The sequence below is a fragment of the Papilio machaon genome, chromosome 7 (genome assembly GCF_912999745.1).
Source record: "Papilio machaon chromosome 7, ilPapMach1.1, whole genome shotgun sequence".
Classification (NCBI taxonomy): domain Eukaryota; kingdom Metazoa; phylum Arthropoda; class Insecta; order Lepidoptera; family Papilionidae; genus Papilio; species Papilio machaon.
The window spans coordinates 2223667-2250711 of NC_059992.1; the positions used below are offsets into that span (position 1 = coordinate 2223667).

General features: G+C 33.7%; 1 protein-coding gene across 1 annotated transcript; it reads left to right on the forward strand.

Moving 5' to 3' along the window:
- Positions 1 to 1622: 1622 nt before the first annotated feature.
- LOC106712674 (ATP-binding cassette sub-family G member 1) lies at positions 1623 to 25619 on the forward strand. Its single transcript, XM_014505305.2, has 11 exons — positions 1623 to 1968; positions 19809 to 19979; positions 20306 to 20442; positions 20739 to 20884; positions 21202 to 21440; positions 21940 to 22190; positions 22647 to 22815; positions 23354 to 23454; positions 23703 to 23858; positions 24712 to 24917; positions 25160 to 25619. Exons 1-11 carry the CDS (start codon positions 1743 to 1745, stop codon positions 25299 to 25301), a joined length of 1944 nt encoding a protein of 647 aa, XP_014360791.2. The 5' UTR covers positions 1623 to 1742; the 3' UTR covers positions 25302 to 25619.
- The last annotated feature ends 1426 nt before the right edge of the window (positions 25620 to 27045 follow it).

Below are 27045 nucleotides of genomic sequence, written 5' to 3' on the forward strand. Positions count from 1 at the left end.
GGTGATCATTCAACTTAATCGACACTAAATTAACAGTTGCCAAAAAAAAAATAACCGGAACACATAACCACAACTTGTTTGACTACAGCTAATTAGCTAGATCTCAAATAATATAATCTACTATAGCAAAAAATATTTAAAGCATTGTTCCCACATGTTAGAAATCGCACGGTTTTAAAAATGTGGAATCCACACTGTGCTTACATAATTTATTAATAATACGGAGGTATTTAATTCAATTAACCTTTGAAATGTAATCTAATGGTTACGGTTCTGAAACACGAGTTCTTAATTATTTCATATAACTAAAATATTATTCTTATGAATATGGGAATGGAAATTTTTTCGTAACATTTTTTGAGCCTTTGTATTTTTTGGTAACATGTTTGGTAATTTCAATATTATTTAAGTAATTAGATACACATTTTAATATAATTAGATGTAACATTTTACCTTGGATGATAACGATTCCAAGGTTTAAGATTAATCCTATTATTTAATAGTAAACTAGTTTTTATATTTAGAAATTAGTTTTTGCTCATTCTATACCCAATATTAAAAGTTGAAAAGTCGAAAAAAGAATCTTTCTCAGATTGCAGGTTTGTTAGTGTGTTTTGGTTTTTGGGGTTTGGTGTTTGGGGAAACTTGCGGTGTTCAACATTAAAAGCTACAATCGTTTGAACGTTTGGTAGACATTGAGATGAGGAGGCAGAAACAATACCAATTAGTGAACAGCTTTTAATTATTACTTACTTCTGACGAATTTTTATTGTATATTTCCACTGCCGGAATACTTGCAACAAAACATAATGTGTTTTTAAAGAAAATTAGAGCGATAACAGTGGAAGCCCACAAGGAATTAAGGAAAAACAGAGTAAACTTGATATTCATGTTTTTTTTGTAGTAAATTATGATAATTGGCATAAACTAAAACACGTTTAGCATAGAATTGATCGCGATGTAGATGAATAAACTGAACTGCTTTTTTAATGTTTGTACTTTAATTGTTTTGTAGATGGCAACTCTAGATTTTGCTTGGAGACTAAATTAATGTTTTTATTTGCACTGGTTTCCCTTTAGATGTGTGTCAAGGGATCCAATCCATACTAATATAATAAAGAGTAAAGATTTGTATTTTTGTATTTAACGAAAAATTTCAAAAACTTTTGGAGCGATTTCTAAAATTCTTTTTCCATTAGAAATCTACATAATCGGGTCACACAGACTATAACATTTATTATTAGATTTTAATCCGTACGGTCTAGGTCGCTGGCAAAAGCTAGAGCGAATAAAGTCGCGGGCGACAGCTAGACAACTTAGTATAGGTCTTACTTAAAGACTGCAAACAATTTTTATACAATGCGCTTGCAAACATTATTTGATCATTACAAATCTATACATCATTAATTTCTGACAATTTCCGACTTGTCGGTTTTTTTTTTCCTTTTTTGTTGGTGGTAAAAAATAACTGAAGTAAAGATTTTTACATGCATTAAATAAATAGGACAAAAGCACAACGAACTTTGACCTGAACGACATAGATATGATATGTACAAAATCAGTTTTTCTTATAAAGGCAAAAACGATATTGACGCATCATATCAATGAGTTGTGTCAATTCGTGTAATTTGTGAGACAAAAGCCACACGATACGCGCGCGAAGACAAGCGCACGCGCATAAACATTTCAGTGGACGCGTTCGCGCGCATCGCACGTTTGTAGCGCGCACGACCGAACGCACCATGATGCTCGCAGGCGCGCAAATCGTGGACGAGCAGAGTGTGGCCTATAGGCCTGACATGTCGGGAACAGTGAGGCCTAGTGCCAGCCCCTCCCAAGCCCCTACCCCCGCCTCTCCCCTGGGAACTCAAGGCCTAAGACAAACCGTCGCTAAAATCCCGAACAGGGATCCAGTGGATATCCATTTCTCCAATATCACATGTACCGTCAGCTTAGGCATCAATAAAGGTAAAGTTAATTAATATTATTTGCATAGACTGTATTATTTGCAATCCTGCTTGCTTGCAAATACATTTTCTTTATTTCAAAAAAATAGAACAAGATAATTTCTTTATAATTATTTATATTTTTGTCATGAAACCAAAGGTTTACCAACCCATTTGTATTACGGAATACACTTTAGTTTCTTCTACTTCTTGCTGTATTTTACAAGACAGGATCTTTTTATTTCAATTGAAATTTAAAAAATGAATTTAATAAACAAATGCTGCTACCAATTGGAATCGTCGTTCCTTGTGCGTACTGCAGAGGATTGGAACAAGTTGCCGGCGTCAGTTTTTCCGTCCAAGTACGACGTAGGAGCTTTCAAGAGTAGAGTGAATACATCTACAAAGCTAGCGCGTACCATCTTTAGACCACATCGGGTGATCGGGTGATCACTTCATCGGGTGGGATCGTGGTCAAGCGCTAGCTTATTCAATATATAAAAAAAATATCTCTTTTAACCAATGTCATATAGAACTCTTTACATTTACGTCATAGATTAGAGATTAAACAGAATTGAATTCAGCATCTTCTATATTAACACCTCAATTCATTACATAATATAAATACGAATTTATATTATTTACTTTGTATGTAAATTGTAGTACATAAGTTATATATATAAACGAAATTCTTTGTTCTCTCAAGCCTTTGTTATGATAAGCATTGTTTACAGTTTACACTCTATTTAGTACAAGAACTATACGAGTCTAAATCGACAACAGAGTTCGTGTAAATAGACAATTAACTAATTTACACTGATAAGTAATTACGTTAAAAATGATTTAAATTCGATTGAAAATTTGATAATCGAAGTTATTATATACATCAATATTAATAAAATTGGAGTGTCTGTTTGAATAAAAAAATAATATATATTTCGTACATATGATATTTTAACGAAAAAACATTTTTTTTATTATTGTCTGTCTGTATTTCTGTCCACGTTTGTTTCTAGTAATCTCCGGAACGGCAGGACTGAATTTGACGGGACTTGGACAGGAAAGTAGCTGATGTACGGGCGTATTATAGGCAACTTTTTTAATTCTAGGCTAAAGAAGTCGCGGGCGACTGCCAGTCAAATGTCTAGTATCATTGCAGAATCCTAAATTGCATATGCAAACATGACGCAATTTGTTCTTTAGAATGTTTACTCTCCTTAGGATATAACGTTTTATTGAAAACGACTTACATTCGATTTCAAGACTTTGTTAAACAAATTCAAATGAAAATAAATGTTGCTATTGAACGATTTAACGCATACGGATGTTCATTATCAAAAATATTTTATCTGTCAAGGATTAATGCATTGAAAATCAATTGATAAGATATGATTTTTCTTCGGTGACCTCACAATAACGGATACGTATGTCGCCCTGGTTACAGTTGTTGAAAATTAATTACTAACCACAGAATGTTGCTAATTAACACTAAGTACTGTTTAAGTGACCACTAAACGAATCTGAATGCGATAGGGTTTACGTTTAATAAATCGTTAAAAGTATGATCAATAATTGGTACAAGATTAAATCATTTCCTTGATGTCGTACTATAAAAGGTTTATAAGATCTGGATGTTATTCAAGTTCTATCTTTAAATGCTCGACGTTCAACTAATAACTAAGAGGTGCAAAGAATAATGCGATACAAAAAAAAAACTAAATGATAGTGGTAGAGGCACTGACCCCTATAAAATGGACTGGCTATAAGACGTTGTAGTTTGTGCCTATTTGATTTTCGCCATTTTGGCGTTGAAGGTAGCGGTATGGATTTGAACTAGTAATGTACAAAATAGAATTAAGTGACACGTAATATCAACAGGTTCGTTTAAATCGGAACTAAACAAAATCAGTCATTTCTAAGCAATCGCCTATTAGAGATCAGTGGGTAGAGCCCAACAGCATTAGCTACTGCAAGAATAGCACTCTCACCCGATTTTTTCCTCTGACCATGTGCTTATTTGTTTGTTGCCTTATTTATATTAAAAAATAAAAGTAAACAACAGCAAATCATTTAAAACTTTTATAGTTTTTATACATTTTATTTACAAAGTGTAAAGTCATTATGACAATATGTGAAGATGCACCTGTTATTAAGTTTTTGTTTGTTTTTAATATTAACGTCATACACAAGGATGTTATGAATATTATAAAATTGCATGTTATATATAATCTCAATGATATTTCTACTAGCGTTATTAGCTTATCAATAATTCTAATCCCGGATAAAAATTTTTGTTTAATACATTTAGGTAAATAGAAATAAATGTTTTATCATTTCATTAAAGCATAACCTGACCAGGAAAATAGTAAATCTAGACTTTCACCTTTACACCAACACTCTACACTTTACTGAACATGTTTAGCAAACCAATACAGTTTTAATTCAATATTTGAAACTTATTCTTTATTACAACGCTAGTGTAAATCCCTAAATGCCTCCTCTGCTATAAAACTTACGTGTTAAGACAACAGTTTAACTATAAATTCTCAGTTTTGCCTCCACACTATTTAATTGAACAGTCCGGCTGTTCTGTAAAAAATCGTGGAGTAAAAACTGAAGGTGAGTAAGCTTTGTATGATTGATTAGGGATTTATATTTGATGTCTAGCACTTTACGAATATGTAAATTTTTCTCTACGAATGCGTGATCGATAATATAGCTATATTACTGTATTGTATAGTAACATATATGATAAGAATTTATTTTCCACGTTTTATAATATGAATGTCGTGAGCTTGTTAATAAGATCTTCGCAGCATAACGTATTACATCAAGGAAGTTAGATTATCATCACGTATCATCTATCAAGTTTAATACCACTAACCGTTGGTTTTTGAGATTAAAATCTATGTATAAAACTTGTCATCATCCCTGATAATAATAAGTTTTAAACAGGGATTTTGGTCACAGAAAACCATCATCATTAGCTCATTATACGTCCCCACTGAGGGCCTCCACCACAGTCAGCGGCGTAGAATGTGTTAAAAGTATTTAGATAGACGACACTTATAATTTAAATATAAAAAAAATAATCGATCTAACAAATCCGTAGGTCTCAAACTAAAGATTATCAACCGACAAACTTATTTGACTCAGTGGTCAAAAGTTAATATCATATTACAACAACAAATAAGTAAGGTATAAGAAAAATTTCGCAAAATCATTGTCGTACTGTACCTTGTCGTGTTGTCTTTTTAATACAGTATAAAATGGCAAACGTGCAAGCGGCCAAGCGGCAGCAAATACGGAAGCGATCGCTGCCCATAGACAACCGCATTTAATCGAGGGAAGAGGATATATAGGTATACAGAAAGAGAATATTATCCCTTCCTAAGCGTTCCCTCTTCCATCAAATCCACTTCCCATAAAGCGGAAGAGGATTAAAATTTGGCCTCCGGCAGACACACACAAGACCTCTTGTCTACTCTGAGGTCCTGGTATTTCACCGGACGATCCACACATTCATGCAACAGATGTTGCTTGCGTCTTCCACCGTTGTCGTACTGTAACAAGACATCTTGCGTGTCATTTTGTAAGTTTTAGTAACCTTTTTATGTTTATTATCAGAATTAACCGCGATGAAAGCGTATCTCCCTCTCTCACCGGGACGTCTGTCACACTATACTCTATTTCTTAGGGCAAAGATAAAATAAACAAATCGTAAAGGTGTTGAAAGGAATGTTTTCTAAACGTATGCGTTGTCTGTATAGTAAAGCCGTGTATCGGCTGATTGTTTTCAATTGGTACATCAATACATCCGCCGGCTGCGATGGCGGCCCTCTCAAAGCATTAGGATATAGGTAATTTCAACTTTACAAACAATTTCCTTGATATATCACACATGTTATCGAACTTTTTAAAATAATATTTATTCTATGTTACTCAGCGCGTCCATAAATTATTGTGTATTATTTTTTACGATGTTTTTTACGTAATCCGTTCTATATTTTAATGTTAATCGAATGCAAATTTTTACCGTATTATATTTATCTGTACAAAGAACTGGTGAAGCACTTAACTACTGTAGTTAACTTGTAACATTTGATCAGTGTCAATTCTTCAAAAACAATAACACATACGTCAAAATTGAATTTTAATCTTACCTCAGAATTATGTAGAGTTATGAAAATCTTTCTAAAGTATGTTAATAGTCCACTATTTTCATATTATTTGTAATTTATTCATCGTCGGTGGCTCAGGGGTTAAGCACTTGAATTGCAATCTGCAGGTCCTAGGTTCGAATCCCGCCATGTACCAATGTGTTATTCGAGTTTCGATTTACATATATCCGACGTTCTTACGGTGAAAGAAAACATCGTGATGCAACCTGCACATATCTGAGAAGGAATTAAAAGATATGTGTAAAGTCAACCAACCCGCACTTGGCCAGCGTGGTTGACTATGGCCTAGTCACACTTATGTCACCCTTATGTTAAGGTAGACTCCGAGCTCCTCGATGGGGACGTATAGTGAGCTGATGATGTAATCTATTACTATTATTATAAGTGCGAAAGTTTAGATTGATGGATGGATGTTTGTTTGAAGTTATCTCCGAAAATTTGGCATAGATGTAGAACGTAGACTGAAAAAACACATAGACTACTTATTTTTTTTTTCTTTCCAGTTGGAGGAACAGAGAGGTTTAGTGGGTATGCTTCCAATAAGGAAAAGAATCCCACATAACTACCGCGTCCCCACCGGGGCGCGGAGTATGCATAAAGCATTCCTCACTGGAAAAAAAAAGAAAAAAATGTAGGACATAGACTGGAAAAACACATAGACTACTTATTATTATTTTTTACTTCCACGCTTACGGAGTCGCGGGCCATAGCTACCTATTATAGTAACCTTGACTAATTAATAATCTTAGTTATTCAAATGTAATAATATTAGTGAAATAGTCGTGTATTAATAATTATTAAAGGTCATAAGAGGTCGATTGGAATGATAACTTATCTCATTTTGTTACAGCTGTTTGTTGCCATAATGTGACTGTGTACGCATGTGTCTAAGTTAACTTAATTAACACATAGTTAACTTTTTACCATTTTTGTGATGAATGAATAGAACGAGAAATTTTGGAATAATTTTTAATAGCTGTCGCCCGCGACTCCGTCCGCCCGGAATTAAAAAAAAAACTTTATAAGTAGCCTATGTGTTCTTCTAGACTATGCTCTACTTCTATGTCAAATTTCATCAAGATCTGTTGAGCTGTTCCGGAGATACTATCAAACAATCATCCATCCATCTAAACTTTCGCATTTATAATATTAGTATGATTTTACACAACCCATTATTTTACAAAGATTACACTATTCACATGATAAAAACGGTGTCACTTATTACATTATACGTAAATCTGGTCCTACATGTCAATAGAAACTGAAAAACTGTTAACAAAATAATTTTTAATATTTTCATTACTTCCGAATTCCGATACACAGATAAATTTTGTCTTAGACTAAACATTTATTTTAAAGTTATATGATAATGTATTAATAACTTGAAACTTTACTAATTTTCAGTGGAATTACTAAATTGAATCGTGAGTTTCCACTGTCGATATACCTGTACAGAAACATGTTGATAATGAGATAATGTACTTATTTAAGAATAACAGTTGCACGCGACTTCATCCGCGCAGAATGAGAAAAAAATCTAGCTATAAAAATAGCCTTTGTCACATGGGGATGGTATAGCTTCTCAACAATTTTGGAGCCTTACCAATGCAAACAAACAATAAAATCTTTTAAAATAATATGTGTCATTAAAAAGTTAAATTCTTGATTTCAATTTGCTTTGATTCATGGTACCCATAGTTACTTAGGTTAGGAACTTTTTCATAACCTTTGGGGCACGTCTGGTTTAAGCTTTGAAACCATTTATTACATTTTACCATGTTCCAGTTTCCTTGCATGTACGTAAACCGATTGTCGTCACCTTTTTAACGTTTCTTGAATCGAGAACGGTTCACAAATGAAAAGACAAAGTATCAAGAACATCGTAAAACAAAGAACAAAGGGTTTGCTGTAAATGCTCTTTGTTTTACGCTAACGACGCGTCATTGCGGTATTTTAAGGTGAAACAATTAGCTGTTTACATCGCTTAATGCTTGTCACCACGGCAGATAAGATTACTACTGAAACTCGCTCACTACACGCTTTTTATTTTATTTCGCCAACATATAGATACGATTTTGAAGATGGTGGATCAATATATATCAACAATATACATTTGATATATAGTCGCTATCCCCGTACTGGCCGAATAGAAGACTCTTGTCAACGATTTAACTTTGAGTGTACGGAGCGCGCGCATCGCGATACTTTCAACACTAGGATATTCGTTTCGAAGATTTACGTTGCTTTATGTACGAATGGCCTTACCAGCTTACTTTGTCAGCTTTTAAACAAATTAGTTAAGTCTTTATTTCCTTCAGTAACCATAGCAAATCTTACATTCCGGGGCAATCGTGCAAACGGTCACTTAAATTCGCCGTAATATAGAAGCGACCGCTGTTCATAGATATCCGCAATTGCAAATGTTTTGCCTATCTTTAATCGACCTGATAACAAATATCCATCCATCTATTAATCCGTTGATGTTAATTGATGATGAAACAATTGATGGACATTGTTAATTTGCCTTCTAAACTTCTAAACTAAGTTAGTGCGTTTGTAATAACATATTCTGTTGGTACATTTTTACAAGCACAATACTATTCCGTGGTACATTAACATTTTATGTATGACTCCTTTTAACTTTGAAGGACGCTACACAGTGTTCTACTTTAACTGATAACAATTCAGCATCCGGGACCATCATAAACGCTCCAAGGTTTCCCGATAAAAAAAAATGGCAAATAGCTATAAAGTTAACCTCATTTGCTACGATTATTACAATGTTTTTTAACTAACTGCTACACATAGATACGTTTACAGGGTATAAAACCAGAACCCTTAGTCAATGTCGGTTTATTTTAAAGGCCTCCCTTGTCACCGTTTAAATCTGTGTTGGACACTAAGACTTCGTAGTGTCTTGGGGCCTTTTATTAGAAGTTATGTTATTATTTAAAATAGAGTAACCGTGGATTTTTGAGGCTAAATTTAAAACAAATTGTTATCTCTGTTTTTTTCAAACATAATGACAAGGATGACGTTATGTTTTCTTGTTTTCTCAGAAAACAACGGTAAATGACTCGTCTTATAGATTTCATTGCAACTAAAACCTCTTTCGACCTTTTAATGAATATGCAAAAAATAAAAAATTAGATTTTGCTACCAAAGCAAAAAATACCGGGTCAGATAATTTTGTGTTGCAAAATATTAGGTCCTTACATATGAAATTGGCGTTTTTCGTACTGGCCACTTTAATCACGAATTTCTCCTCTTTGATAAGGAATTCCAAATTCAAATTTGTACAGCTATAGACTCATGTATCTGTGGTTCGATGACCGTCATTCATTTGTTTTTTTTTCTTCTGTTTTTTTCTGTTTGCGTCACTCATTTTACAAAATGGAAAACTTAAAATATCACATTATTTACGAGTACGAGTTCCGCCGTGGCACTAGTGCTGCGGAAACGACTCGAAGGGTGAATGATGTGTATGGCGGTCGTGTTGTAAAAGAAAACACAGTTCGTTTTTGGTTCCAACGATTTCGTTCTGGAAATTTCGATCTGCAGAACAAGCCCCGTGGACGGCCTGAGACTCAAGTTGATAATGAAGAGTTGAAGGCTATTGTGGAAGCGGATCCATCGCAAACCACGTCCGAGTTAGCTGCAGGCTGCGATGTTAGTGATAAAACTGTTTTAATTCACTTGAAGCAAATTGGGAAGATTAAAAAGCTTGAAAGGTGGGTACCTCACGAATTGACTGAAGCAAACCGGCAAACGCGCGTCGACTGTTGCGTTACATTACTAAACCGGCACAATAATGAAGGTATTTTAAACCGAATCATTACCTGTGATGAAAAATGGGTTCTTTACGATAATCGGAAGCGCTCAGCGCAATGGTTGGATCCTGGCCAGCCAGCCAAATCCTGCCCCAAGCGAAAATTAACCCCAAAAAAGTTACTTGTAAGCGTTTGGTGGACTAGTGCCGGTATTGTTCATTACAGTTTTCTCAAATCTGGCCAGACTATTACGGCTGATGTCTATTGTCAGCAATTGCAAACCATGATGGAAAACCTAGCGGCTAAACAACCTAGGCTGGTCAATTGCTCCACGCCACTGCTGCTTCACGACAACGCTAGACCACACACTGCGCAACAGACGGCTACTAAATTAGAAGAGCTTCAATTGGAAAGTCTAAGACATCCTCCGTACTCCCCGGACCTTGCTCCAACAGATTACCATTTTTTTCGAAATTTGGATAACTTCTTGCAAGGGAAAAAATTCAACTCCGATGGGGCAGTCCAAATCGCCTTCAAAGATTTTATTGATTCCCGTCCGACTGGTTTTTTTTTGTAAAGGGATCAATGAACTACCTATGAGATGGCAAAAGTGCATAGAAAATAATGGTTCATACTTTGAATCATTAAATATATTAAATTAAAAAATATTCGACTTTTTGTTCCTCCCATACAAAACGCCAATTTCATATGTAAGGACCTAATATTATAACTTTAATTATACCTACTTTGTTTTTCTGTTGATGTATTATTATGTTGACCTAATGATATATTGTAATTTGATACCTTAAAGATGCTTATGCATTGGCGCCAACAACGGAAATCGTATTTAGGTTACATTTCAACATTAAAACAAAGAAGTATTAATAAATTTATATTAAATTAGTTACTCTTATTTTATTAAGAAAAATTAAACTATTAATTTTTATCTGATAAAAGTTAAATCAGTTAAATACTGATGTTTCTTTTATACAAGCTTAATTTATCAATTCGTTTCTGTTTACACTATTGAAATTATAATCGTGGCTTCTATTTCCGAAACTGTTGAAAATATCTAAAATAACATGTTGTACGTTATTGGAAACCATTTCGTTTTCTTTGTAAAATCAAAGATCTCTATATGTTTTTGCAGATGTGTTTCGGTAATGAAAACTCATGGTCTCAAACGACACAAGGTGATCTTGTACACCATTAATCTCGCCATATATGACTATAGCAGCACGACTGCTTTAAATTTTTATTAAACAAGTCTTAGATAACGTATATGTACCTATATATGCAGACTTAGCTCTATAATGTAGTTTCAAAACATTCGCACACGTGTATGAAAACACGCGGACAGTCACGTACACAATAGCCAGTGAAAGACGATATACGATTAACGTAGAATTCCACTGCGTTGATACCTGTTTTATTATATACCGACATCTCTATCATTCTCTTTGACAAATCAGAGACAACAATATGTAATAATAAATGTGACACGACAATAGAATTCTAGGATTACTGAGATGTTTATAATTATTGTAACTGAAGACAAAAGATAGTGCTATAAAATATTAGTCAGTCGAATACGTCATCTTACACTCGTACTAATGAATCACGAAACAATACTATTATTTTTTAATACTACTTAAGTATTATTCTTTGCATTTAAACGAAGGAAAAACAAGACGTTGTCCTTAGACCGTGGCATTAACCCCGATGCAAGCTGGTTCGTATAACTGCTAGATTCTTGGAAATACATGCTCTTATACTTATGTAATTAAGTTTTTAATTACTAACTAATCTTTTACTCAATTTAAAAAAAGCTAGCCAAATGTCTCATCTCATGTCTTAACGTTCGCAAGACCAAAGGGTAATAATGCATGTCCAGCATTTGTGAAAGAAAAAATGAGTAATAAATATAAACGAGAACAAAGTATATGTAATACGGCAAAAGAAAACATTCCGTATTCGCAATTTGTTATTTTATATAGCTTTTACAAATCAGCTATGTTTATCTTGTGTTGATATTCTTAAATTGCGTTTTATTGAGTAAAAAGTACCTTTGGCCCGGTATTTTAAACCATTTGTGTAAATTCACAATGATCGGTTTAGACGTAAAATTAAATTTAGTCAGAATTTTCTTGGAAGCGACTCTTGAATTTTTTCTTACAAGCACAAAGCAGTTTCGAATTACTCACCAACTGGTTAGTGCACTGTAAGGTGAACCCGTATGTCAATGTAACTATGGGTTTCCACTGTTGCGACTTGTTTTAACACATTTGGTAATCTCTGACATTTGCTTTGAACAAACAGAGACAACGATATGTGTGAATACAAGTCTCATTGCAGTCAAAACCCACAAAGAACTCTTCAAACCAGTTTGAAAATCGTTGAGACATCTTGCATTCGCTCCCTTTCATGCTAATGCTTTTTGAATTACTAGTTCAGCGTATTTCTAAGTAGTTGAAAACATTATTTTTGCTCGAACAGGAGGGTAACGTTTGTTGGTTGGTTACTCGTTTAATTGGTATACATATAGGTTCGAGAGAAGGTTTACAAGATTATAATGTGTTATAGAAGTAAGTTACTACATGTATTTTAAAAAATGTGGTCGTTAGAATTCGCCGATTTGTGTTTATCAATCGGTATTAGCATGTAACATATTAAACAAATGTGTGTAGGATGACCATGGATTAGAGGCGAAAATGCCAAAAAAGTCACCTTTCAACTTGCTGACCAGTAAGTTGCCATAGTCAGTGTGAAACAACTTACTGGTTTGATATAAAATGATCTCCAATTACATGTAAGTAAAGGAGAAATATGTGATTTGAACTTGTTAAAAGTTCTTTTATTCGAATTAAACATCAATAAAAATAATTCACATCAATTTTTATCGTGTAACCTTTTTTACATCGAATATTATAATACTAGTAAATTTATGACATAAACCTTCTGTACGTAAAGCTTGGCAACTTTTTGTTTATTTTTTTTTAATTTTCACCCAGGAGTCGTAACTTGGTATTCCTAGTCGAACGTGTTTGTGAATGTGTCAGTTAGTTCAGTCGGCGAGATCCCGGACGTGACCTCCATTTGTAATTAGAATCGCAAGGCAATAAATTAATATCAACAAATGTTTATCATAATGTACTTACGTGTGATGTATCTCAGATAACGGTGTTGTTACACAGACCGATAATTAATACAAGATTATTGTGTTAATAAAAAGATTATTTAGCAATAATTTCGTATTACAGAACGTAATATAAATTAAATTATTGAATATGAATGTGAAGGGAGACATCGATAGGAATAGAAAGATAGACTGCGTAAGTTGACATACGACTGAAATAACGAATGATAGATCGATCTGGAGAACAAAAACCTAGTACGCCGATATTTTTATCCTAATACAATTTTGCCATGTAAAGTTTATAAAATACTAGCTGCCGCCCGCGAGTCCGTCCGCGCGAAATTAAAAAAAACGTAATAAGTAACCTATGTGTTCTTCCAGACTATGTTCTACATCTGTACCAAATTTCAATAAAATCTGTTGATCCGTTCTGGAGATACCTTCAAACATCCATCTATCTAAACATTCGCATTTATAATATTAGTAAGATATACTAAAATGGTTTAAAAATCTAAGTAAGAACTATTATCTATCTAGTACCTAAGTAATATTAATAATTATTAATACTACCTAGTAATTTTAGATAGTAATAAGCAGTATTAAATAATAAATTGTGTAAACAATTTAGTTATTAACGATCACATTTAATTTTCTGAACACATTGATTTATGTGTTTATTGCAGCTATTCTAATTATACTATTATTTTAAAATTATTAATTCTGTTCAGCTGCCATCTAACATGAACAAAACATAAATTTGTCTCTGGTTTTGTCTCTGTCTCTTGTCTCTGTTTTATTTTCTTTTTTTTTTAAATAGACAATGTTTTTGACAGTTTACGTAGTTGATTGGTTTGTATATGTTACTATCAAACCTAAGATCTAAAGTTTGTAAACAAAGAGTATGTATCAAGTTTCACACTAAACTATACGTTCCAATATGTTCAGGTCCAGGACCGTAAATATTCTTTTATATTAATAATAATAATAATAATAAATGAATAAGAAATAAAAAATAATAATAATAATAATCTTTATTTCAAGCCACAGATACAAGCTCATTATTTAGTTAGTAGGATACTTACGAACATCTTATTTAATTATTTAACAAGAATCATATCGTGTTTTACGAAAACCGTAATCATTGCCAAAATTGCAAAGTTTATTTCCTTTGATCGTTTAACTGAAATTAATTATTTTATTTGCTTTCTTTTTGAAGTTTTTATACGACATTCGTAAATAACAATAACATGTTGAGCAGTTATCAACACGTTAAAGATATACGTTGAGTACTAAACAAATATTTTGATGGTCGTTTTGGCGCGCGAATTACAATTAATCAACTTGTAAACATAGATTCATAGTTATCGGTAGTTACTCCTAGTGAGGCCTTTTCTCGAAGCACGCTTGTTCTAGAAAGTAGTAAGTCCATAACATTTTGTATTATTTGGATAATTTTGACATTTTAAAAAAGTTAAAATTTTTTAATAAAATTCACTTAAGTTTTTTTTTTCAATTTATTTCTTTTTTTTCAATGCTTTCGATATTACGAAATTCCTCTAGATGATGATGGCTTTAAAGGTATTTGTAATAATTGTAACTTATCATCTTAAAAACATTGTAATTGTGCTCTTTGTTTAAGACGTAATTAACAATTTATCTATTGTTATTTAATAGATGATAATTACACGATGAAGCGCCTATTATTATCATTAGAATAATTCTTTTCCGCTCTTTATGATGTATCAATGATGCAAAATGTATAATTCCGGAATGCCATTTTTCGAGCTCTATATTCCCCAGTCCTTTCTTTAGTGTTTTCTTTAATTTGGGAGCGGTATTTTTTTTAATTCCAGGTCAATATTGGTGTCTCTTAAAATCTCTCTTTTTTGTCTTCTAATTCTTCAAAATTCTCGCCTAGAACAATTAACAATTTGGTAAATCTAGTCTTGGCAAAGATTTTGATTTGACGTCTTGATGTGTGTAGAAATATTTATTCCTTTGTTTTACATATTTGTTGATATTATTTACGGACAATCGCTTTAGTCCAGCTGTCCTTAACTATTATCAGTGCGAGATGAAATATGGCTACTGATAATGTCCATAGCAACTAAATAATCATACTAATATTATAAATGCGAATGTTTAGATAGATGGATGGATGTTTGTTTGAAGGTATCTCCAGAACGGCTCAACAGATCTTAATGAAATTTGGTACAGATGTAGAACATTGTATTGTATTTATAAAGATTTTTTTCCGGCGCGCGGATGGATTCACGGGCGACAGCTAGTTAGAACATAATTCTAATAATAAGAAATGCGATAGTCGAGTGTTCGTGATGCCTTTTAAACACTAAAACATTTGTCTCGATTTGACATAATTTTGCGCGGGAAACGTTATAAAGTCCTTTGCTCTTATAGATGTCAAAACAAAGAGCGCGCGCACGTGCGTACGAATAGCCCGCGAATAGTATCGCGGTGTCAGTGAACGATGACGTCACAGCAGCTGATAGCACTCATATAGGCCACGCTTTGTGGGCCACCGAAATCGACAAAACAGTGGCCATGTCTCACCAATACGCTTCCTGCTGTTGTAGATAGGGAAAGTTTGCGGGTCATTGTTAATGTTCAGGATAAAATATTAAAAAATATGCAACGAATAAAAATAAATTACATCCCAATAAAACGCATAAAACCAAACGAATGATAACTTTTTTAACTTCTACAATTATTTAGTTAACAAATTATGCTTTACCCTCAATCAAATCAGTCGACAGATTACAAAACATAACTTTTTGGAACGAAGTTCCTTATCGCGCGTTGTGAAAGGGGGCTAGACGGAAAAAATTTGTCACGACACTTTTTGCTATAGACGAATGAGCGCTACTTCACCATGGCAACGACGTGACAATATATAACGAAAATTCATAGAAATAAAATGTACTTCTTGTGAAGACTTAAGTTTTTTATTCATAGAATAAACATTGGTTCCTTCACTAATTAATTGAAAGGAACTTCGTTCCATCCGGGTGTCCCTTGACACCTCTCAAGTTTTTTTATTTATATAGAAACGCAATTTGTAATATGTGGATGAATTTAACATAAAGCTTTAACATCTCCGCATAAGTCAGTTGTTCCGAGGTCGATAATGTTTTATTCATGTGTAGATCCGAACAAAATCCATTGTGCATTATGTTATCATAAACTATGCGGAACATGTTTTAAACATTACGTTTATTTTTATACACATTTACATACATTTATAGTACTACATTTAATATTTGTTATAACTTGACTTGATTGTACTTGACCATTTTTTGGTCCAGTGTTTTCGCGGGCATTGTCAGTCAACGACAAATCGTGTAAGCTGCCTTTTTGTAATTTGCCGTTCTATTATAATCTTCTGTAACCTAAAGACTTAACTGATTTTAAACATATGTAATAAAAGTTGTTAACCTTTTTTATATCAAAAGGTGGCAAATAAGCAAACGGCCACCTAAATAGCAAGGCAAACATTGCCCATAGACATCCGCAAATGCAGATGCGTTGCTTACACTTAAGTAACGGTGAGGGGGACGCGAAGAAAGGGGATATTTGCCCTTCCTATGCGTCCCCTCTTCCGCCAAATCCACTTCCCATCCATTCCTTATAAGAAAAAGGTGGGAAGGAAAGAGGACTAAAATTAGGGTGTGTAAAAGGGTGTGTAGGGTGGTAAAAAATCAATGTAGGTTTATCAAATTACTAAACGGATAAATTGTCTAAAAATACGAATTAAATGTTTTTAATTGTTGAACTGGACAGCGACCTACATTACAAAACCTAACTGATAAGAGCGAACTATGTGAATCCATTTCGACATCCAGAACAATAGGTAATCAATGTTAAGTTACAAAATAAACTAGCTAAACATTAATTGTAACATTTGAATGACAATATAAAAATATCTAGAACTTTATTTTTATCCGTCTGTGAGGTTAATGTTTTTCACAAATGCTTATGTATTCCCAAATACTTTTCTTACTAATATTATATATGCGAATGTTTAGATGGATGGATGGATGAATGGATGGATCTCGATTAAATATTGGTATAGATGTAGAACACAGTCTGGAAGAAAAAATAGGCAACTAATTAGGTTTTTTTTTTAATTCCGCGCAGAAGAAGTAGCGGGCGACTGCTATTTTAAATACTGCAACTATCTAAAATCGAAAATGCAATAGTCTAACTATTTCAAAAAGTAAATTTTTTGTTTAAAAATAAAAATCTGTAGATTATTGGAATAATTTACTTCTACTATGCTCTGGTTTAAGAAAAGAGAATGTCAGAATCAAACCCATCACCGCATGATCGGATATCCTTACTCTTAATTATTAGCTGTTAGTGCTACAGTACTTCCTTGTCCTATTTCTGACTATGAATTTTTGTCTATACTCTCAAAACATAACGTTTAACAATGTTTTTAAATTAAAAAATATAACAGTATGCAATGCATAAAAAGTTACGAAGTTATTTCTCAGTTATTTGCATATCGATAAATTGTTATTCATTAACACCTGGGCCGGCGACTTCGCCGGGTGAATTACTGTCTTCAGGTAGCATTTTAATAACTTTTTTTTAATATTTTACATAAATTATAAAATATTACAACAAAACATATTAAACTTACAAAACATTCACATAAACCTTACATATTCCCACACCCTCTGTTATTATTATTGTTTTACAACCTTGAGGGTGAAACTCTTACAAAATTTGAATATCAGGTTTATTTATATCGAACTAGCAGCATAAAAAAAAGTTTCAATACTTCCATACAACTTGTCATGCCCCCTTTCAAAACTTTTTTCGCATTAAAAAGTATCCTAAGTTCTTTCTCAGACTCTAGCCTATCTGTGCACCAAATTTCATATAAATCGGTTCAGTAGTTTTGGCATGAAAGCGTGACAAACAGACAAACAGATTAACTTTCGCATTTATAATATTAGTAAGGAATAATAGCCTAAAAGTGAGTTTCAAAGTTCTAGCTGTAAAAAATAACGTGAAAGCGAATCAAGCAGATAGACAGAAACACTTTTGCATTTATAATATTAAATAAGGATTTAATAACAAATTAATATCTGTATCCGTATGTTACAAACAGATACGTTTAACTGAACTTTGAACATAACTAATACATTTATCATTCTTTGAACTTTGTAATACGTTGTTTATACAAAAAGTCAATGTCAATTAATCACGCAGGGAAAATAAACATAAATAAACGTAAAAAAGTAAATATGTAAATGAATTTATCCCACGGGAATCGTAGACATTTCTGGGATCATAGATGGCTTACGTGTTCTTCTAGACTGTGTTCTATATTTCATTCAAATTACATCGAGATCCATACAACCTTTCTGGTGACACCATCTAACATCCATCTATACATTCTTTTGCATCTATATACAAAAGAAAGTCATGCTAGTTACACTATTTATAACTCAATATCGGTCCAACTGATTTAGCTGAAAATTGATGGGGAGGTACAACTAGGAGACGGACGTAGGAACTTTTTTATCATGTTTGCATTTTTTTTATTCCGCGCGGACGGAGTCGCGGGTAGAAGCTAGTTTATAATATTAGTAAGAATTAAAATAGCGTTTAGAAACAGTCTCATCTTGGCTTATGAGTAATAAATATATTTATAATAGAAACCAGTTCAGTAGTACAAGATATGATCGGTATTGTGAATGGAAAATTTCATATCTAAATACACAAGTATATAAAATGATTACATTTTAATGGAATTTACAAACGTGTTACGTAATAGACATGTAACACTATCGTGATCGTACATTTATAGTTAAATATTCAATGTTACCAAGGAAACAAATGACTTCACAACTATTTAATGCATTAACCGTGAGTTTCTAGGTCCAAAATCTTTGTTTAAAACATATTGCTGTCTCTGTGTTGTCAAAAATAATGATAGGGATGACGATATGTTTTATACAAAGATTTCGGACTCAAAAAATCACGATAAATAAATAATTATTTACCACACCCTTTTTTACTTAACGGTTTTTTGTTTTAAATTTATTAAATATACATATAGCAAGTGAACTAGTGCTTTCTAATGACCAATAGAAACCATTTTCCATTGGTCATCACATTGTCACTTAAAATAATATATTGTTTATACCTACTTGCATTTATATAATTGATGTACAAGGTTTTAAATATCACCTACTTATTATTACTCCTTAAATTCCTTGGATGTTAATGTTTGTTCGTAGTTAATACTTATATTTGATATATAAAGTATTTCATAAGATCTTGCATATATTTGTCATCTTAAAAGGAGTAACAACAGTTGTTTTCAATTAAAATATTAATGTAATAAATACGAAGGGCTGAACTGCGGCGATACTGCCGATGTGACGCACACAAGGGTTATCTTAGCTGGGGTCGGGATGAACCGCGGAAAAGTGATAGCTGGCAATTACATGCAAATAAACAAAAATACATTCAATTTATTTATACTTATAACGTGCTTTTTTATGTGGTGCAAATAAGAAATGAATTCATCCTAAATTTGGATTGTTAACCAAACCAAAAGATAAAGCAATGACAAAAATTTCAGAGATCTGAAAATACCGGGTACATCCACTCGACCAGTTTAACTATCTAAATAATATTAAGCACAGGCAAAAACTTGAGACAGCCAGACATTTAGATAATCTGGCATTTATTTCAATGTTTTGCTTTCATCAATATTTTCATAATGATTCTTCCCCAGGTCAGAAGCAGATCCTGCATGGAGTGCACGGTAGACTACGTCCTCGGCAGCTGATCGCTATCATGGGCCCCTCTGGCGCCGGCAAGTCCACATTACTCGACGTACTCTCCGGATACCGTATTAGTGGCGTTGGTGGAGCAGTCTTCATTAATGGAAGGGGGCGTGTCCTTAGTAAGTCAAAATTAAAAATTAAAATAAAACAAAACATCAAACACTCACGAAAAACCCTAAGCAGTAGGCAAACATTACATTTAGCAAAACCATGAAGTTTAAGTTTAACCGTAGTTAATTAAACCCTTCGTTATTTTAAGCAAAATTAACACTCTTTCAAATTCTCGAGATTACTGCACATAAAAGCAAAGACCTAAATAATCTTTGTCAAACCAACAACGTAGAAAAAAAATCAAAGCAAAAATACAAATTAGATGGTTCAGAATTACTGGAAACATTGATCTTCATGTAGCAACACAAATGATTAACTCTCTGAACTTTTCCAGAGAAGTTCAAGCGCATGTCGTGCTACATACAGCAGGACGACCGGCTGCAGGGCCTGCTCACTGTCGGCGAGAACATGATGCTCGCCGCAGACCTTAAGCTGCCCACCAAACTAGACAAATACGAGAAGGGAGAAGTGGTTAGTAGAAGGATTCATACAGATAAGCGAAAAAAAAATTAATCTCTCAACAATATCTGGAACTATTTTAAGCCAGAATAGATTAACTAAATGAAATGATAAAGGGAATGGAACTACATATTGTTATTCCTGAACATCTACTTAGTTCAACTAACATGCTTATCACGATAATTTAAATTTTGTCCCTTTTACTTCTTACTAAACGTGCCTTCATCATAACTAAGAAACAAAAATTTTATACGGTCAAGAATATCTAATATTACATTTCAATTATTATGGTGCACTTTTGCTTCTAGATCGAAGACATCCTGACCAACCTCGGTTTATACGAGCACATGAACACTAGCGCTGCGCAGCTATCTGGTGGTCAGAGAAAGCGACTCTCCATTGCTCTGGAGCTCATCAGCAATCCACTCATTATGTTCCTAGATGAACCCACTACGTTAGTATGCTTTTGATATGGAAAAGGAATAGAAACAAATAATAATTTCACCTGATGTTAAGCAATTATTGCTGCGTACTCTTGTAATGTCAATTTTAAAAGAATAAGGTGTAAAAACCAAATTAAAGTTGTAGTTAGAAATTGACTCGTAAAATGAATAGAATGCGAGTTTTTTTACGGAGAAGTTAACAAGATAGTCGGAGTTATATCCACGTTTGTGGAAGTCAATTAGGTTGCGAAGAACTGAGTGTCATCACATTTATTATTGATTGAAAAATATGATTGTCTTCTTCATCTTGCGTAATCCTGCATTACAGAGGTCTCGACAGTTCCTCGTGCTCGAATGTGGTGGAACTATGCCGTAGCTTGGCACATCAGGGACGGACAATTGTGTGCACGGTGCATCAGCCATCGGCGTCGCTGTTCGCACTCTTCGACCACGTGTACGTACTGGCAGCGGGCAGCTGCCTCTACCAGGGCACTACCGCCAATCTAGTGCCGTATCTACACCAAGCCGGCTTACCTTGTCCCATGTATCACAATCCCGCCGATTACAGTAAGTACAGAAAATAATGCCCTGAGCTCTTGCTCTTGGAGGACTCTTGTCCTTGATAAGTATCTAGAGGAGGACTCTTATCCTTGACAGTTATCCAGAGGAGGTTTTTGAATAATCCAATTCTCTATTGTATTATTCTTCAACATAAAATTTATAAAACCTGTTGATTCATTCATTAATAAGATTATCGATTTGTTGGGTTTAAATAAATTGTATTAAAGTCAATGTTCAATGTAACATCTAAATCCAGGTTATCGATTCAATACTAATAGATCAATGGTAAATAAGCGATAATGTATTGCTGACGTCAATGAACTATTGACCTCTGTGGTTTTGATTCGTAGAGAATTTACAGCTCGAGATGTCTTGAAACTGGAGTTAAATAACATTTAAACTAATAAATAAATATTTATTAAGTCACAGTGAATATTTTAATACTATCTTTTACACAATTTTTAACATTATTTGTAAAATTATATTTATAATTTGCATTTTCCAGTAATAGAATTAGCGTGCGGCGAATACGGTGAGGACAAGATCGAGTACTTGACGAACAAAGCGGAAAATGGGAGAGACTTGAGCTGGTTCGAAGAGCCAGAGGGCATTCCTAGCATGGAGGCGCTCCGCAAGCAGTATCCACTCAGCGTTCTAAAGGAACAAGACTCAGGACCCGCGGCAGAAGAGACCTCACAATCCAACCAGACTTCGGTGCTCATCAAAAGAGGATTCATGAAAGCTAAACGTGATTCTGTAAGTATCATATATCTTAATGAATTAGGCAAGAGAACAATCACCACTAGTGTACCGAGTTTTAATCAGAACCATATACTAGACGGTGAATTGATTCGGACCTATATGAATCCATATTCAAAAGGAACTAATTTCTGAAGTTTAATCAACGTGTACCGTACTACATCGAGCTTAAAGAATTAAAGACTAACAATCACACGTTAGTCCCCAAACACATTTGTCAAGGTTCATAAGATATCGTTTTTATAATATAACGTAGCAAGCGAGCAATCGTCCACCAGAATTCGCCGAAAAAGCGAAGCTGCAATTGCAGATGCGTTGCCTACCCTCAATCGACGGAAGAGGGGACTTTTTTAACAACACTAGTAGTAAAGGTTGCACAGACTAGGGACATTAAATAACCTTTTGTAAAATGTGAGCGGATATTTGACTGATGTAATTGATTTTTTCTTCCAGACTATGACGCACTTGAGGCTTGTGGTGAACGTTGTGGTGGGCATTATGCTCGGCAGCTTATTCATCAAGGCGGGCAATGAAGGCTCGCGTGTGATAGAGAACTACAATCTACTGTTCGCCATACTGATGCACCACATGATGTCACCTATGATGCTCACCATACTCACATGTAAGTCATTACAACAATATAGCCTTTTTAATAATGTAGCAAACTTATAATTAGTCCGATCGTTTTCTTCTTTTTGGGCTCGTGCATGAACATAGCTGATGATGTGGACGAAAAAAATTAAAAATAGAAATCATTTCCTGATCTATTTTTATTGGGGTTAGCAATTCTAATTATGACAGACTTTAGCTGGGTTAAAAAACTTATCAGTAGTAGATGCCAGTAACAACATATGTTGCACGAATGGACAGGCACCGGTGAAATACCACACAGAAGACAGGAAGAGGTCTAATTTTAGTCTCATTTCCCTTCCCACCCATTTCTTATAAGGAAAGGATGGGAAGGGGATTGGATTTGTCGGAAGAGAGGACGCATGAGAAATGGTAATGTCTATCTGTGCGTCTGCTTCTCCGTCGACTAAAACTAGGCAAACGCATTTACAATTGTGGATAACTATGGACAGCGGTCGTTTCGCTATTTCGGCGAATACAGCTAGCCGTTTGCTCGTTTGTTACCTTATAATATAAATGTTGTTTTTCAGTTCCATCAGAGATGTCAATATTAATAAAGGAACACTTCAATCGATGGTACTCGCTGGGTTCTTACTACATATCGATAACGCTTGTGGATCTGCCGATCTCTGTAAGATTTTTTATCTAATACTTAATAAAAAAAACTAATTTAATCAAGATTTTGTATCAGAAATCAACTCTGAGGAAATCTCTTAGTAAGCAATTTAGGATTCTGAGTGGGGCAGTTAATGCCTTTTTCTACTTAGCGGCTATGCAAATCGAAACAGAACCCACAACTCCAAAGGCGGCCGCTTAGTGGCAATAGGATTTTAGTATATGAGGGTAATTAAAATAATCAATGAGTTTTTATGTTGCCAGATCGTGTCGTGTCTGGTGTTCAGCATCATAGTGTACACGATGTCGTCGCAGCCGCTGGACGTGGTGCGCTTCCTCATGTTCTTCGCGATCTCGCTTTACACGGTGCTCGTCGCGCAGAGTTTCGGTCTCATGATCGGCGCTGTCTTCAATGTCGTGGTAAGTATTCTCGATGACTACTACCTATTAACAATATCATCAATTCCCAGTCCTTATACAACTCTATGTGGTAGATACGACGATGATGATGTGACGCGCATAGATAAAAAAACAGTTAAAAAAGTCTCTGTTGACTTTAATAATACGAACAATATAAGTACAAATACATTCCAAAAATCCATTCAAAATCAGTTATAATACATGAATTACATATCTACGAAAAACTCTTCCTGCTTCAATCTCACGGAACACCCTATATATTTACTTGCCATAGCCATATTTTAATTTACTCCCTTCTTACCCGTATACTTCACACAATCCATCCATAGCGTCAGTTTGTTACAAAACAAAGTTTCCTTGAATAAAACAATGAAAATATTGTGAAAGAAAAAGAAAATTATATATCGTCGTGCGTCCCAGAGGTCCAATTTTAGCCTACTTTCCCTTCCTACCCCTTTCTTATAAAGAAAGGATAGGAAGTAGAAGTGGGTGTGATGTGGTAGGGTACGCATTGGAAGTTGAAATCTTCACTTTCGGTGCTATTCGTTTCCTCCTCTGCCCTTTAAAATGTAGGCAACCCATCTGCAATTGCAAATTTCTATTGGCAGCGATCGCTTTGTCATTTCGGCGAATACAGGAGGCCGCTAAAAGCCTATAATATAAAAAAATACCATAAAGAAATAAATAAAGTAAGACGCCAAAAAAATTGAGTAAAGACTAAATTATTTTTAATTTAATTTTTAGTTTATTTCATCAACAATTCCTGATTAGACGATTTTTTTGATAAAATTACCTTCTCACTAGAATCCTAGAACTGGTAGTGTTATATCATTTATGTTGTATTTTATTTTAGAACGGCACATTCCTGGGGCCTGCGCTCTCAGTGCCAATGATGATGTTCGCCGGCTTCGGCGTGACACTACGAGACCTACCCCCCTACTTGTACTGGGGTTCCTACGTCTCCTACTTACGGTACGGACTGGAGGGACTAATCGGAGCCATCTACGGCCTCGAGAGACCGACACTTGATTGTAACCAGGCCAAATACTGCCATTATAGGTGAGAATTTTTCATCACAGAACCACAAGTAATATTTAATATTTAACTTTAAATTAGTAATATTTAACTTCTCGTTCATCAAGCTTATGGATAACCTGGTATTATTCTTAACAAAAGATAAATCTAGTCGCTTTATTTTTCTGCAAACAATTTACCAAATGATGACAAAAATCTGTTATAATATTTTTTTCTTAGAATACTTTATTGTGTTCATTAATATTGACTATAGAAACTAATTACAGATACCCGAGGACGTTTTTAAAAGAAGTAGCGATGTCACCCGACATGTTTTGGTGGGATGTGTTAGCTCTCACCGTCTTCGTCTTCGTTTTAAGAACTGCCGCCTTCTTGTTGTTAAAATGGAAACTCAATGCAGTCAGATAGACTTGCTAAAGTTTTCTATAGTTACTTCCCCATTGAAAGTCGTAATGGTCAAATTATTGACTAATTAACGTCTCTGAGTACGTTAGTTGCCATGTTGTATTGTACAGTTAGTAACAAATGCAAAACCAAAGATTTCTATGTATTTGAAAAAAAAAGACGTTTAAATATAAATTCATATGTGATTAATTTTCATTTGACGTATATCATACCCATAGTTATATAACCTATAGATTACCTTATCCGGAGCACAAAAGCGTAAATAAGACCATTTAATGTCTTTTTTTTTTTTTAAATTCATTCAGTGTTGCCATTTGTAATACAAAAAAAATTAAAATTTCGAAAATCAAGTCTCGGTTATACGTCAAAGATGTATGAACCACTACATATATAGGTTTTACATCTATAATCCAACCTAGTTATAATATTATAGTTTTTTTAAGCAGTGAAGTAGTATTTAATATTTTTAATTTAGTTAAAAAATATTTTGCTCTATTTTATAGATAATTTGGCAAAAATATGTACTTAGATAAGTAACTAAAAAAAATTTTATTTAGTTAAGTTTCAAGCAAACTTTGTACGTATAAGGGTCCAAATACTGTGATAGTTGAAAAGGCGTCGTAATTATCGAGTAGTGATAAATTCTTGCCTAAGACAGGACTTATACATAAGCTTCTTTAGTAAATAGTTAATTGTGGGACGAGTAGAAAGAGAAGAAGAAGAAAACTAGATAAGATCTTCGGAGAACTTTAGTACAAATATAGTAATGACAAAAATTATTTTTAAAAACATTTTACTCAATATAACAATTATAGTCAAACAAGAATATCTGGCCCCGTGACACAGGCACTGTTATCACGGGACCCACCGGGTCAAATATTTTTGTAGGTCTATCTATTTTATAATCTTAATTATTCAATTTCAGTAAATTAGAACATTGACATGATTGATATTGTTTTAAATAATTTTGCAAATGCGAGATTTTATATACCTAGTAGCCATTTTTAATACTACGGATGGAATTGTACCAACATATTTGTGTATTTCATGATATTTTTGCTCAAATTTGATATTTATCTAAGAATATACAGTTTTTGTACTAGTAGTTTGTAAGTAAACATTATTAGTTATTACTATGAGATTGAATGTACAATGTAACGGTGATAGAATAAAAAGAAATATATAAATATAAAAACTACACTTTTACACTTAATTTTTCATCTTAACTCACTTAATTAAAATATATATCCATTAATAACCCCTTGTATAACCATGAAATTCGCGCTGGAGTATTTCCGATGATTGTTTTTTATAATTTAACTGATTACGTTAAAAACAATTGATCAGCGATAAAAAGGTTTCCAATAAGTCATAAAATATTTTAACTAGACGAGTAAATACCGAACCCTGAAAAGGTTTTATGTTAAAACTACAATTTGCATTTTTTGCAGCAAAACGTTCTTTAAACGAATTGCTAAATATATTTAAAAGGCGCTTTAAACATTTAATATTTCAGTTTTTCTAACATTATCGTTTCCGAGTACTTAATCCTCGGTAAAAAAAATGTTTTCGCTATTTTTTTAAAGATAATGACAGGGATGAAGATATGTTTTATACATTTACCGTTGATTTCGGTCTTAGAAATTAACGGTGAATGTAATTCACTAAAACCAAGGTGAAATGGCTTAAAATAATCTTATTTACGAATGTCATCACAAACGTCCGATTAAATACATACTCGTGGATT